A 15784-nucleotide genomic window follows, 5' to 3' on the forward strand; every position below is an offset into this window, starting at 1 on the left:
CAGCCATGTGAGGCCCTGCTAGACCTCACTTGGGAAGCGGGGCAGGTGGGTGGATGCAAGTCTGGAGTCTGTGAATTTGAGAGGGTCACATGGTCTCTGAGTCCTGAAAACAGATGAGATTCTCTGGGGAGACAGGGAGGCAGGAGAGGTGGGTGAGGACCGCGCTCCTCCATGAGCAGCCTGAGTAGGAAGAGGAGCCTTGGCGGGGGGAGATGGGGGGTCTAGGTGTCCTGGGGACTGAGAGGTGGAAGTGGGTCCATCCAGGCTCACCCTCCACATTCCCCATGCAGCAGCCAGGGGGCTGCACTAAAGCACAAACTGGACCACCCTGTTCTGGACCAAGAAATTCCCATCCCCTTGGCCTGGGACTCGGGGCTCCTCACTGGCCATATGCCGACCTCTCCTCTGTCCCCCAGCCCAGGTCCCAGTGCCCTCACCTCCCTGCCTTTGCTCCTGGGGTCTGTCCTGGTCCAGCCAGCTCCTGTTCACTCTGCAGCCTCACCTCTGTGGTCAATCCCAGGCAGGCTTGGGCTCCAGGGCTCAGGCTCCCAGGGCTTGGAGAACTACTGTGATGGTCGCATCCTTCTTGTGGGGCCCACTTACTGAATTGTTCTGTTTTCCTTCCCCTTCCTGATGAGGATGAGAGCAGGGACTATGTCTGGAGTAGCCCTGGGAAGGGCTGACACAAGATATGTGTCGGAGATACGTTTGTGTTGGAAGTGAGAAAAGTACCATTATACCCATTTGGCAGAAGAGAAAACTGAGGCCCACAGATACATGATTTTTTTACTCAAGGATGCACAGCCAATAAGTTACAGAACCTCTGATTTGGTCTCTCATTTGGCTCAAGAGCGAATTGAACGGAGTGGCTCATTACACTTCAAATCGACCTGTTTGATAGAACAAAAGGCTTCCTCTTTTGTGTGTCTGTTTGTCTGTGTGTGTGTGCTTTTTAGGGCCACACCCGTGGCATATGGAGGTTCCCAGGCTAGGGTTCATATTGGAGCTGTAGCCACCGGCCTACCCCACAGCCACAGCAATGCAGGATCTGAGCCGCATCTGCAACTTACACCACAGCTGACGCAACTCCAGATCTTTAACCCACTGAGCGAGGCCGGGGATCGAACCCACATCCTCACGGATCCTATTTGAGTTCGTTAAAAGGCGTCCTCTTTTTGTCACTAACCTGGTGAAGCTCTAGGCTGGACTCAAACAATGGCCATGCCCTGTGGTGCTGACTGCTCTCCAGATCCCAATTCTAGAAGAGGCTCTCCCCAGATTCCAGCCACTTAGAGACCCCTTGGCTGGTACAGGTGGGCAGTGTTGCCTGGTTTCTTTCACGTTAGTCTATGAAAGCCAAGCCCAGCCACCACATGGGGAGGTGGGGAGCATGGGCCTCACATCCGTCTGGCTGGACATCCCCAGAGAGGCCTTGGCTCCCCCAGGGGCCTCAGAGAGGCTCTGGGCCCCAAGCTAGCCTGGTGATTGGCTAATGGTCCTGGCAGTAGGCTGGCTCCGAGCTGCGGCTTCTGGGACAAGTCTGGGCACTGGGGACCGGGGACCAAGCTGCTGGCAGGACCCCCCCCCCCATCAGACAGCTTCGTCCAGGTCCTGCTCAGCAGGCTCTGTGACAGCTGGGAGGTTGGGGTGGGTGGAAGCAGGTTCCCTTTCCTCTCCAGCCCCTGATGGGCTGCGAGGCTGCCTTCAGGGCCCTTCTGCGGGGGGCCCCAGTGCGGAGTCCAGTGTGAACTACAGCTCTTCCTGCCAAGTCTCTGGATAAATATTTGTGTGGAGGCTGCATAGCTGACTCAGTTGGGCTGGGTTTGGGGCAGAGCCCTTTGGAGGAGGGTAGCAGGATCCCTGCACCGGGTCCCAGTCGAGCTTGGGTGTCAGCCATGTGACTGTGCATGTGACGCGGCTCCTGTGCCCTCAGTGGTCCTCTGCCCAGAACAGTCCCTCCCTCGTTGTTATAAGGGTGAAGCTGTGTTGAGAAACGACAGTGTCCAACACCCCGAGGGTGAGCCTGGAAGTCTGGGTGTCAGCTGGTGTTGCTTGGACATTCACGGCTCTCAGTCTGGAGGGGCAGATGGACCAGAAACAGCTGATGTGGACAAGACACATCAGGGACATTACAGAAATGCAGGGAAGAGAGGGGAGCAGCAGAGACCCAGGGAGCAGTGCTGCAGGGGCACCAGGCAGAAGCGCCGGCACACGTGCTGGGGACAAGCAGGGTCTGAGTTGTCCTGTCTGAGGGGAGGGGGTATGGCAGGTGCCCAGGCTGGGCCTGAGGGCAGTGGGCAGGGCACAGGTCAAGGAGGGCAGGGTCGGGGCAGAGCCCATGCCTGCACCTACCTGCCCAGCCGCAGGTGCAGATAGAGCCGAGGCAGCTTGAGCAGTCAGAGCCCAAGTGGCAAGAGCTTGGGGGCTGGAACTGGGGGGGTTCCCAGGAGGAGCCCACAAGTCTCACGCCTCGGCCTGCCACCCTCTCCCCCGCCAGGTGCACCTGATGAAGCCAGACGTGGTCCCCAAGGCGTGCTGCGCGCCCACCAAGCTGAGCGCCACCTCCGTGCTCTACTACGACAGCAGCAACAACGTCATCCTGCGCAAGCACCGCAACATGGTGGTCCGGGCCTGTGGCTGCCACTGAGGCCACGCCGGGCCTCAGCGCCGGCCTCCACCTGGTCAGCCCTCCACAGGCTGGGACCCCCCCAACGCCGTCACAGCTCGGGCAGGGGCAGCCCACATCCCGCCAGGGCCGGTCCTCTCCAGGGCCCCTAGGGTACGTGCCCCTCCCCTGGGGCGTGTGGCAGTCGGTCCCGCCCAACCCTGCTGGGTGATGCTGAAGTCCCATCTTAGAACCTGTCCTTGGCCATCCCTCGCCCACTGTGTCCAACCAGGGACTGTCCGAGAGCCCCTGGGCCTAAGGCGGGAGGCTGGGCTGTGCCCCGCTCCCGGGGGCCCGCCCCTTCCCAACACAACACTGGGCGTTCCCGGGGCACAGTCAGAGGAACACACACCCTCGATGCAGTGGGTTAGTGGCTCCTAACTTGGCCTTCGGGCAGTCGGCGCATTAGGAGAGGACCACGGGCCTCCTGCTTCCGGCCGGAGCTGGCGGGGATGTCTCATGGTGTGTCTTCCCCTCCCTGGGCCTGCCCTTCTCCTGCCTGGGGAAGATGTGACACACCCAGGGAAGCTATGTACCTTGGGGGCAGCCGCGTCCCTCCACCTCTCCGTGTGGCGCTTCGCACTGAGACACAGCGAACTCTTAGCAGAAGCAAGGACATAGCTGCAGGCCGGCAGACACAGCACAGATGCCACCACGGCCTGTCCGCTTGCCCATGGCCATCAGTCACCCCTGTGGACACTTCTTCCACTGACCTTGGACAGGCCCTGGAAGCGCTCAGCACAGAGCTCCAGGCAGTCGGCAGCTGTTCGGAGTTCAATGCACTGCTTCCCCCTCCTGCCACACCAAGGACAGCATGGTGCCCAGGTCGCCTCTGGCCAGCTGCGGGGAGAGGGTGGGCACTGTGTCAGCCAGAGTCCAGGAGGGAAGAACAGGCTGGTCACCCAAGTCTGCGTCACCTTGTGTGCCCAGGAGCCCTGTCCTGTTTCTTGGGGCCTGTGAGCCAAAGAAAGGGCCCCTGTCCCAGGGGAGTGACAGGCGGCAATTAGGCTGAGCTGGCTGGGGAGGTTCCTGGAAACCACTGTTCTCCTTGGAGCAGCCGCCGGCAGCTGCAGTGTTTATTTGATTTCTAACTTGCTAAGCCTGTAATTTACCTGCAGCTGCCCAAACTGTGCAGTACCCTATCATTAAAAGCAGGTCCAGGACCCACCCCAACCCATGGGCACAGCCCAGGAGGCGCGTCCCAAGGTTGGGCCCTGGGAGCGCAGGTCTGGCAGCAGGAATGAAGACTGGGCCTCACTTGGGACCAGTTGCCTGCCCCTCCGCTTGGACCTGGGAGGGAAGGTGGTGAGCTCCCATCAGCCAGGGACTTTGAGCTCAGGCTGGCAGTGAGTGGATAGGCACTGGCCCAAATGTCAGGAGACCTGTACTCTGGCTCCAACTCAGTCACTGAGCTGCCCTTCCTGATCCGGGCTGCAGTTTCCTGCCTCTGCGTGGGGATATGCACAGGACTCACGTCTCCAAAGTCCCTTCCAGCCAGAGGATTCGCTTGCACTGTGGCCTCCCCCTCACAGAGCCGAGACAGGGCCTACGCGCCCAGCCGCCCTGGGACATGAAGCCTGCCACTTGTGGCCTAGTGAGTAGCTCTCGGCTCCCAACATCAAGGGCAGTGGAGGCTTGGAAACAGTTGGCAAATGTCAATGTCAGGTGTGTTCGGTGCCTAAGCACATAACCTCGCATGGTCAGGGGCCAGGAACGTTTGTGAAATGAATGTTTTGGAGATGCGTGCCCAGCCTGCCCATCGGAGGTGCGGGACAGGAACATAAGGATTGTGATACGACTCCCTTTTGCCGCAAAGCCGAAAGCCTGGTGGCCATGGCCTTCCTGACACTTCTGGTACCTTCAGCTGTTCAGGTGGCCAGCGGATGGCATCAAAGGGAAGAGGCTTCAGAGAAGGGAGGGGATTAAGGACACAAAGCCGACGAGGTGGCAATGGTCGGTCATCAGGGCCATCTCGTTTATCTGGTTGCCTCTGGCAGTCTGGGTCACTTTCAAGGCTGCACATGAGAAGCATAAAGAAGGGCAGTCAGCTCAGGCCACTGGGGCACACCGCTGTCCGCCCACCCGGTCACACCCTCACCACCGCAGTGCAGTCCTGGCCCTGATGCCAGCTCATTGGGCAAAGCCTGATTCTTTGGGGTCTGCTATGCAGGGAAGGGGCTGCGATGCTTCAAGAGAGCCCCTATAATTTCACAGGAAAGGAGGCTGTGGCAGGAGAGGTAGGTTCTGCAGCCGGCAGACCTGCTGGCAACGTCCAGGCTCTGCCTCTCGCCGACCTGACCGCCCTGTGTCCTCAGGGCTGGCTCCTTCCTCTGTAGAAGGGGCTATGGGTTCTGCTCTGGCAAGGCCAGCGTGGGGTCAGGTCTGTCCCTAGCACTTGGCACTGGATCTGCACACCTGTGCTCAATGAGTAGCATTAGGGGCCTTATTTTTTTTTTTTTTTTTTTTAATGAATTTGCACATTTGGGCCTCCCTTGTGTGCCCTCCTAGTAAAACCCACTCTTCCCAGAATGTGCCCTTGGAGGTGCTGCTGTATCTACTTCGAAGCTGTGCTTTTCCTAAAAAATAAAAACTTGGTAATCTCCTGAGGTGAGGAGACTTGTGCCCTCCCCTCCCTGTGGAGGGAGTTCCAGCTGGCAGTGACCCACTGCAGGGATCCGGGCCTCTGCCGAGGACATGGCAGCGCCGCACCCCCGCCCCTCCCAGGGCCCTGCCTGCCAGCACAGCACCCACCTCGGCTTCAGGAAGCTCCAGGGGAAACTTCCTGGGGTTTCCGTTCTTACTGGGAAGCCCTGACCAAGCATTTGACCCTCTTTGAAAAACACAAAAAAGTTTTTCTAATTTACACGTGTGTCAGGGACGCTCTTGAAAGTAAAAAACAGAATACAAATACAGAATCCCACCATGTAGAGACAGCCATTGTGAGTAATTCTGTCCAGTCTTTTCTCCTTGGCACGTATCCATCTGCCTTTATATATAATATATGGGTATTTTATAAAGTTAGGATCATACTCTGTGCACTGCTTGGTGATGTATTCAATCTATGACACATTTTGGGCATTTCTATTATTAAATATTCTTTGGGAACATAATTTGCAGTAGCATTCCATCCCTTGACTTCTGCCTTTTGTCACTTACAAACCAGGGCTCACTATTCCTTCCCAGAGGTGGGTGTGAGGCTCCCAACCCTGACCCCGTTAATCACAGCTGTCCCAGCCTCGGGAAGGCGGGTTGCAGGGTGCACGGCCCAAAACTCCTGGACCAGGCAGCTCAGCTCTGCGGATCAGATCACCTCCTGTCCAAGGGTCATGGGTAATGACCATGGGGTAGTTTCTGGGGAAGCCCTTGCACAGGACAGGGTAAGCAATCACGACCCAGTGGTTGCCCCTGACCAGCTTCTCTGACACCCCCATCCCAGGGCAATCAGGGAAGCACAGTGACAGTTCCCCCGTGCCACCCTTGTGACCAGTATCTCCCTCCTGGGGCCTCAGGCCAGCCCGTTCCCTGTCCCTACATCACCTCCAGTGCCAGCCACCCTGAGTCTGAGTACTTCACACACATTCCCCTTATCTCCTGGACATCACACCAGCGCCGAGTGGCTGGCACTGTCCTGGCCTCACCGCTGCCTGCCCTGACAGCCACAGCTGGCTACCAGTGAGAGGGACATCACACTAAGCAGAGAGGCCCCTGCCAGGAACACTGCAGGCAGTGGATCCCAGCCACAGGAGTGGACCCAGCTGCTCCACAATGACCAGAGGAAGGGCCAGGACACAAGGCCCTGCTGCCGCCAACAGGAGCCCTCTGGCGCCTCAGGCGTACTCCCCACAGTGGGAGATGATCACCTTCTGCTTGCTGCCCTGGGCCTTCGGGGCAGAACGGAAGAGGCCGAATCAGGGAGGGAGCAGGGAGGGTCCAGGCGGCTCAGGGACACCCGGCCCCACCCTCCCAACCCCAGCCGCCACCCGGCCTCTCCCTACAGGCCTGGAGCCCCCCTCCTGCTCCCCCACACGGCCACCCACCTCAATCTGCCGCAAGACGTCCAGGCCTTCCGTGACCTCCCCGAACACGACGTGCTTGCCGTCCAGCCAATCTGTCTTGTCACACGTCAGGAAGGGAGCTATTGGTGTTTGGGTCGGAGTTGGCCATGGAGAGCAGGCCTGGGGGCAACGCACATCGGCTCCCTCCAATTTGAGATGTCTGGCCCTCAGAGACTGTCTCGTGCGGATGCTCTCTGCCTTTCAGTCGGACAGGCTCAGACGCTGGGACAGACAGTCTTGGATGCCTTGTCTTCCACACAGTGAAGAGTCAACGAAACACTGAGTGGGCTTGTTTCAATCATTTCATATGGGTTCGTCCTTTCATTCATTCACTCAACAAACACTGACACAACCAGGCACTTGGGGATACTGGTCCCAATGCTGCTGGAGTCCACAATCTAGGGGAAAAGAGTCACTCATAAGTTAACTATGGAGTCACCTCAGGAATGCAAGGTTGGTTTAATACAGAGTCTAAAGGATAAAAACCACATAATCATCTCAATAGATGCAAAAAAAAAAAAAAAAGCCCAACACCTTTTCATGATAAAAACAAACTAGGAATAATAGGGAACTTCCTCAGGCTGATAAAGGGTATCTACAACAAATCACGTAGTAAAAGACTAGATGTTTTTCCCCAAGATCAGGAATAAGACAAAGACGTCTGCCCGTGCCACTTTTCTTCAACATTGTACTAGAGGTTCTAGCCAGAGCAGTTAGCTCCCCCAATCAAAACAAAAAAATCACCCAATTGGAAAGTTAAAACCATCTCTATCTGTAGATGACATAATCTTACAAAACCCTAAGGAATATACTAGAAAATTAGAACTAATCAATGATTTCAGCGAGGTTGAAGGATACAAGAAATCTAGGATACACAAAAATCAATTGTATTTCTATATGCTAGTAATGAAAAATCTGAAAAACAAAATCAAGAAAACAATTTCAGGGAGCTCCCTTCTCCTTATAGCAAAGCAGGCTGTCACTGCAGTAACCTAGGTTACTGCTGGGGCTCGGATTCAATCCCTGGCCAGAAACTTCAGTATGCCATGGGTGTGGCCAAAAAAAGAAAGAAAATAATTTCACTTACAATAGCATCAAAAAGAATAAAATACTTAAAGGAATAAAATGTATATCTTGATAACCATAAAACACACTGAAAGAAACTGAAGAAGACTTAAATAAATGGAAAGATATCGGAGTTCCCGTCGTGGCTCAGTTGTTAATGACTCCGACTAGGAACCATGAGGTTGCGGGTTCAATCCCTGGCCTCGCTCAGTGGGTTAAGGATCCAGCGTTGCTGTGAGCTGTGGTGTAGGTCCCAGACGCGGCTCAGATCCCACATTGCTGTGGCTGTGGCGTAGGCTGGCAGCTACAGCTCTGATTAGACCCCTAGCCTGGGAACCTCCATATGCTGTGGGAGCGGCCCCAGAAAAAGGCAAAAAGACAAAATAAATAAATAAATAAATGGAAATATATCCAATGTTCATGAATTAGAAGACTTAATATTGTTGACATGGTAACACTTCCCAAATCAATCTACAGATTCAGTGTAATCTCTAACAAAATCCCAGCTGGACTTTTTGTACAAATTGATAAACTTATCCCAAAATTCATAGGTAAATGCTAGAGGCCCATAATAGCCAAAACAACCTTGAAAAAGTCAGAGGACTCTCACTTTTTGGATTCAAAATTTACCATGGAATTACAGAATACAAGATAGTGTGGTACTGGCATAAGATAGATATATAGATGAACGAAATACAAGTCCAGAAATAAACCCTTACATTTATGGTCTACTGATTTTTTTTTCTTTTTTTTTTTTTTTTGTCTTTTTAAGGACACACCTGAGGCATGTGGGAGTTCCCAGGCTAGAGGTCGAATGGGAGCTGTAGCTGCCGGCCTACACTACAGCTGCAGCAAGACCAGATCCGAGCTGTGTCTACTACCTACACCACAGCTCACGGCGATGCCAAATCCTTAACCTGCAAGGGCAGGGATCAAACCCACATCCTCATAGATACTGGTCGGGTTCTTAATAAGTTGAGCCACAACAGGAACTCCCTGGTCTACTGATTTTCAACAAAGATCCCAAGATAATTAAACAGGAAAAGAATAGCCTTTTCAAAAACAGTGCTGGGATAACTGAAGACCCACATGCAAAAGAATGAAAATGAACACCTTCTCTCACACTATACGCCCAAATTAATTCAAAATGAATTGAAGACCATTTATGCTAAAGCCAAAAACCTCCTAGAAGAGAATATGGGAGTAAATCCTCATGACCTTAGGTTAGGTAAAACCTTCTTAGCTACAATACCAAAAGTATAGTAACAAAAGAAAAAAGAGATAAATTAGACATCATAAAAATTTAAAACTTTTGTGCTTCAAAAGACACCATAAATAAGGTAAAAAGACAATACAGAGTGAGAGAAAATACTTGCAAATCACATATCTGATAAGAGAGACCTATATTTAGAATACTTAAAGAACTCTTATAAGTCAATAATAAAAAGACAGGAGTTCCCGTTGTGGCTCAGAGGGTTAAGGACTCAATGTCATCTCTGTGAGGATGCAGATTTTTTTTTTTCGTCTTTTTGCCATTTCTTGAGCCACTCCTGCGGCATATGGAGGTTCCCAGGTTAGGGGTCCCATCGGAGCTATAGCCACCACCCTACGCCAGAGCCACAGCAACTCGGGATCCGAGCCGCATCTGCGACCTACACCACAGCTCAAGGCAACACCAGATCTTTAACTCACTGAACAAGGCCAGGGATCAAATCCGCAACCTCATGGCTCCTAGTCGGATTTGCTAAACACTGAGCCACGCAGATTTGATCCCTGGCCTCACCCAGCAGGTTAAGGATCTGGTGTTGCTGTAAGCTGTGGTGTAGCTTGGATCCTGCGTTGCTGTAACCTTGGCATAGACTGGCAGCTGCAGCTCTGATTCGACCCCTAGCCTGGGCACTTCCATATGCTGCAGGCGCAGCCCTAAAAAGCAAAAAATAAAATAAAACGAAGAGTGTGGGGTCTGTTTTGGGATGATGAAAACATTCTAAAATTATATGTGGTGATAGCTGCATAACTATCAATTTATCAAAAACCATTGCAATGTATGCTTTAAATGGGTGAACTGAATGGTATGCGAATTCTCTCAGTGAAACTTTAAAAAATTATGCTCAGAAGCCTAGTGGCACAGACGTTTGCCGAGCAAATGAGAACACAGGAGACAGTTATCTAAGACTCACAGACAAGGGGAACACTTCCCCGATGGCCTAACAGTTGAAGGATCCTGTGTGATCACCGCTGCGGTGTAGGCTCAACCCCTGGGCAAGGAACTTCTGTGTGTTGCATGCACATCGAGGAGAGAAAAAAAAAAAAGAGCAAGATGGTAGGAAAGCGCAGGGTAGAGAGAGGTTAAAGCAGGCCTCCTGGATGAAGTGAGCCGAGTGCTGTCCTGGAGGGGAGAAGCCTGCGGGTGCAGAGCAAGGCTGTAGGAGAGGAGCTGGCATCTGCTGCCACCCTGTGCGGGGTGAGCTCTGGGGGTCTGGGCACAGAGGGCGAGCAGCATAGTCCAAGACGTCCGAGAGGTGCCAGGACACAGGTCAGTGCCCTGCCGGATGGGCTCCTACTTGGACCAGGAGGGTTGTCAGCAGGAGGGCGATATAGTGAGAGTTATGTGTAAAAAGGACCGCTCGGACCATCTTGCAGAGATGAGACTGAGGGAAGAGGCCAAAGTGGAAAGAGGGAGAAGAGCTTGGAGGATGGTGGTGGTGGTAGAGGAAGGTGCAGGGCAGCTGGACCAGCAGGTAAACTGAAGACAGATGGACCTGCCACCCAGGGGACAGAGGAGAGGGGGCAAGGACGAGCCCTAAGTCTCTGACCAGGCAGCCAGGTGGATGGTGGGGTCACCGACTGAAATACAGGAGACGGGGAGAAAGCGCTTAGTGGTGAAGAGCAAGAGCTGTTTGGCGGAGTTCCCGTCATGGCTCAGTGGTTCATGAATCTGACTAGTATCCATGAGCACGAGGGTTCAATCCCTGGCTTTGCTCAGTGGGTTAAGGATCCAGTGTTGCTGTAAGCTGTGGTGTAGGTCGCAGATGCAGCTCGGATCTGGCATTGCTGTGGCTGTGGCACAGGCTAGTAGCTGTAGCTTCAGTTAGACACCTAGCCTGGGAACCTCCATATGCTGTAGCTGCGGCCCTGAAAAAAAAAAAGACCTGGTTGGCAGTGAGGTCTGAGACACTGCTGGGAGGTCCAAGAGCAGACCCGGGGTGGGGAGATCAGCAGGGAGACTGCAATGTGGGCAGGATAAGTTCTACACACAAGGATGGAAAGCCTGGGGATGGGACAGGTCGGGATTAGCCAGAGCAGTGGTTCTAAGTAGGGTAATACTGCCCCCTCGAGGCTATTTGGACACTGCAAAGTGTGGTTTTGGTTATCAGTAATACCAGGTTCTACCTAATGAAGCATTCTTTTATTTTTCCCTGGAAGTTCCCAGGCCAGGGATCAAACCCGAGCCACAGCAGCAATGCTGAGTCCTTAACTGCTAGGCCACCAGAGGTCTCCAAGAATTATTCTAAATCCTCTTAGACTTTCAATGCCCCAACAAACATTCATGCAGATAACAAAATTCTCTTTATAAGGATGTGAGCCTAGAACGTAACTCTATTTTCACATAAATCCAGAAGTTTATTGTTTGCATCAATTTTTTTTGGAAATGGACCTACCACACAAACTGAGGGAATATTCAATTTATTTTACTTCAGAATCTTACCAAGAGATTTTCACTGTTTCAGAAAATCATGTTACTGTGACTCCGGCGATGTGATCCTGCAGTGTCGGTCCGTCCACATTGCTAATCTGCTGTGGGCAGAAGTGCAGCTAAATAAATACAAGTTCTTTTATTCTAAAGTACTTTCCTTCATGGTATAATTATGGCATAATACTATTTTTTTAAATTATGTGCTGAAAGGATATATTAGCTGTGACTTTCACCTCAGCATATAGTAAAGCATCAGTTTTAAGAGTGGACACTGGAGTTCCCGTCGTGGCTCAGTGGTTAACGAATCCGACTAGGAACCATGAGGTTGAGTGTTCGATCCCCGGCCTCACTCAGTGGGTTAAGGATCCGGTGTTGCTGTGAGCTGTGGTGTAGGTCGAAGATGCAGCTTGGATCCCTTGTTGCTGTGGCTCTGGCGTAGGCCAGCGGCTACAGCTCCGATTAGACCCCTAGCCTGGGAACCTCCATATGCCATGGGCACAGCCCAAGAAATGGCAAAAAGACAAAAAAAAAAAAAAGGTTGGCAGTATTGCACTGTGAGGGGGAGTGGAAGATGCAGGAGAGATGGGGAGGACCCGAGTCCTAGGGGAGTGGCTGCCCCAGACCAGAACCGAGAGAACGGAACGGATCTTTCTGATTGTTTCTACTGCTTGGTAGAATAAGAAGCAAAACCATCAGCTGAGAGGGAGGGGGGCAAGGCTAGGGGGTTGAGGAGCGAGGAAAGGGGCTGTTTTCTTAGACCTTGAACGTGGATCAACCAGAGATCTGGGAGCACTGCTGGGCTGCGCTCAAGGCGCCCTCAAGACCTGTGTTTTCAGCGTGAACAGGATCAGGTACACGGGCCTGTGCTTTTCCTCGGCAGCCAGCATTTTGCACCAGGTGAGTAGGAGAGCGCGTGAGAGAGGCAGTGGGGCTGGAGGGAAAGCGAGAGGGAAACACACCTGGGGAAGGATCCTGGGGTGTGAGGAGGCAAACGGCAGTGTGGACGTGGGGTGGGGGGCTGGACCACAACCGTGTGAGCAAATGATGCATTTGAACTATAAATGCCTCGGAAAGGACAGTACGGTGACTGTGAGGACACTTGAACATGCACCAGGTGACAGTATTGTTATCAGTGTGACTTTTCGGATTGTGATAATTGTGGTAATATATAAAATGGTAATACAAAAAAAGGCCTTATTCTTAGGAAATAACACCCTGAAGTACTTTCGTGGTGAATGTCTCCATTCTCTTTCCTTTTCTATTTCTTGTCTTTTGTCTTTTTAGGGCCGCACTCACGACATGTGGAGGTTCCCAGGCTAGCGGTCTAATTAAAGCTATAGCCGCATCTGCAACCTACACCACAGCTCACAGCAATGCGGGATCCTTAACCCATTGAGCGAAGCCAGGGATCGAACCCACAACCTCATGGTTCTTAGTCAGATTCGTTTCTGCTGCTCCACAACAGGAACTCCTCCAACTTACTTTTCAATGGCTCTCCCCAAACAGGCATTGTCTTTAAATATATACAGAAAGAGACCAGACTAAGTGGGGAACAATGGCCACCAGTAAACAACTGGTGAATGTGGGCCAAAGCACACAAAGCTTTATGGGGGTTCCTTGTTTGTTCTTGTAAATTTTCTGTAAGCTTGAAGTTACATAAAATAAAAAGTTACAAAAACAATAACAACACATCACTGTAACAGCAGGACCAGGACCTTGCCTCTTCCTCTTAAAAGGAGGCAGGTGTGAACTTGAATGAGCCAAAATAAAAAGCAAAAAATGGGGGAGAGGGAGGGAATGGGATGGACTGGGAATTGGGGGTTAGGAGATGCAAACAATCACACTTAGAATGGATAAGCAGGGAGTTCCCGTCGTGGCGCAGTGGTTAACGAATCCGATTAGGAACCATGAGGTTTCGGGTTCGGTCCCTGCCCTTGCTCAGTGGGTTAACGATCCGGTGTTGCCGTGAGCTGTGGTGTAGGTCGCAGACGCGGCTCGGATCCCACGTTGCTGTGGCTCTGGCGTAGGCTGGTGGCTACAGCTCCGATTCGACCCCTAGCCTGGGAACCTCCATATGCCGCGGGAGCGGCCCAAAGAAATAGCAAAAAAAAAAAAAAAGAATGGATAAGCAATGGGGTCCTGCAATACAGCACAGGGAACTATATCCAATCACTTGTGATAGAACATGATAGAAGCTAATATGAGGAAAAGAAGGTATACACATGTATGATTGGGTCACTTTGCTGTACAACAGAAATCAACGGAACACTGTAAATTAACTATAACAATAAGAAATGAGTAAAAATTTTTAAAAAAGCAAAAAACCTTTCAGAAACCTAAAGCTCTAGTGAGGCTGAGCCCTTCTCTGTTCACCTGGCAGGTCTCCTGCAGACCCCGACCCCTCAGCCAGAACCACGGCCTGTCACCCACCCTGCGCAGCCATCCTGCCCCAGCCCGGCTCGCTTGTCACCACCCGCCCATGGTGTCCCACCTGGTCCCGTGTGCTTGAGGATACAGTTTTCATCATCAAACTTCTTCCCATAGATGGACTTGCCCCCAGTGCCATTGTGGTTGGTGAAATCGCCGCCCTGGCACATGAACTGGGGGATGATGCGGTGGAAGCTGCTGCCCTTGAAGCCAAAGCCCTTCTCGTGGGTGCACAGGCAGCGGAAGTTCTCTGGGGACCAGAAAGGAAAAGGTGCCCGATTTAAAAGTATCTAATTTGATGGTTAAACTTCCAGATCTCAGAACCTAAAAAAAAAAAAAATGCATATTACCAGAGTTCCTATAATGGCGCAGCGGAAACAATTCCGACTAGGAACCGTGAGGTTGCAGGTTTGATCCCTGGCCTCCTTCAGTGGGTTAAGGATCCGGTGTTGCCGTGAGCTGTGGTGTAGGTCACAAGTGCAGCTCAGATCCTGCGTTGCTGTGGCTGTGGTGTAGGCCGGCAGCTGTAGCTCTGATTCGACCCCTAGCCTGGGAACCTCCATATGCTGTGGGTACAGCCCTATAAAGCAAGCAAAATAAAAATAGAAAAATAAACTTCGGGTGTTTTATTTTATTTTGTTTGGCCTGGGGCATGTGGAAGTTCCCAGGCCAGGGATCAAACCTGTGCCATAGCAGCAACCTGAGCCACAGCAGTGACAATGCCTTAACCCATTGAGCCACAAGGGAATTCCCATCAAGTTTTTTTAAAAGGCAAAAATATTAAGGGTTTTGTGGTAGGCAAACTCATGGTCTGCAGAGAGGTGTCTGCTTACTCCCCAGAACCTATGAATATGTTATATTACATGGCAAGAAGGAATTAAGGTTGATTAGTCAGCTGACCTTAAAATAAGGATATTATCCTGGATTATTCAGATGGGCCAATGTAATCACGAGGATCCTCTACCTGTGAAGAGGGCGAAAGAGGAATTAGTTTCAGAGTGATGCACTGGAAAAAACTCACCCTGCCACTGCCAGCTTGAAGACAGAAGGGGTCTAGAGCCAAGGAAAGGCCAAGAAACAGATTCTCCCCTGGAGCCTCTAGAAGGAACAGTCAATCTCTAGAGCCCAGGAAAGGCCAAGAAACAGATTCTCCCCTGGAGCCTCTAGAAGGAACACAGCTCTGCTGAAATCTTTACTAAGCTCAGTGAGACCCACTCTGGACTTCTGACTTCTAGAACTGTAAGGTGATAATACATTAGTGTTGTTTTGAAGCCATCAAGTTTGCAGTAATTGAGCAATAGGAATCAAAATCATTTTCTGGGAGTTCCTATTGTGGCTCAGCAGAAACACATCTGACTAGTATCCATGAGGATGTGGGTTCGATCCCTGGCCTTACTCAGTGGATTAAGGATCCGGCATCGCTATGAGTTGTGGTGTAGGTCACAGACGTGGCTCAGATCCTGCGTTGCTGTGGCTGTGATTTTATTTATTTATTTGCTTTTTAGGGCTACAGCCCTGGCATATTGAAGTTCCCAGCCTAGGGGTTGAATGGGAGCTGCAGCTGCCATCCTACACCACAGCCACAGCAACAGCAACTCCAGACCAGAGCCATGCCTAAAACCCACACCATAGCTCACGGCAACGCTGGATCCTTAACCCACTGAGTGAGGCCAGGGATTGAGCCCGCATCCTCATGGATACCAGCTGGGTTCCCTGCTGAGCCACAACGGAAACTCCTATTTTTTGCTTTTTATAAGGACGCACCCACAGACTATGGAGGTTCCTTGGCCAGGGACTGAATCTGAGCCACAGCTGCAACCTGACATGCAGCTATGGCAATGCCAGATCCTTTAACCCACTGTGCTGGGCCAGGGG

General features: G+C 51.9%; 1 protein-coding gene and 1 long non-coding RNA gene across 4 annotated transcripts in view; one reads left to right on the forward strand and one right to left on the reverse strand.

The window, feature by feature from the left end:
- The window catches only part of BMP8A (bone morphogenetic protein 8a), a 21005-nt gene extending 15230 nt beyond the window's left edge, over window positions 1–5775 (forward strand). For both annotated transcript variants that reach the window (XM_047793466.1, XM_047793464.1), the window contains one exon: window positions 2498–5775. In XM_047793466.1, coding sequence (XP_047649422.1) covers window positions 2498–2647 — 150 coding nt within the window. In that variant the 3' untranslated portion in view covers window positions 2648–5775. The remainder of the gene's footprint in view (window positions 1–2497) is intronic.
- Window positions 1096–15270, reverse strand: LOC125134330 (uncharacterized). 2 transcript variants are annotated; one of them, XR_007136608.1, is made up of 7 exons: window positions 14810–15270; window positions 13974–14233; window positions 11495–11583; window positions 6703–7118; window positions 4524–4680; window positions 3202–3505; window positions 1096–2599 (listed from the first exon to the last, which is right to left on the reverse strand). It is a non-coding gene; the product is annotated as an uncharacterized LOC125134330 (long non-coding RNA). The 2 variants fall into 2 exon arrangements; XR_007136607.1 differs by having other exon boundaries at window positions 3018–3505.
- Window positions 15271–15784: the final 514 nt, after the last annotated feature.

The sequence above is a fragment of the Phacochoerus africanus genome, chromosome 8, assembly GCF_016906955.1.
Source record: "Phacochoerus africanus isolate WHEZ1 chromosome 8, ROS_Pafr_v1, whole genome shotgun sequence".
NCBI classification, from domain to species: domain Eukaryota; kingdom Metazoa; phylum Chordata; class Mammalia; order Artiodactyla; family Suidae; genus Phacochoerus; species Phacochoerus africanus.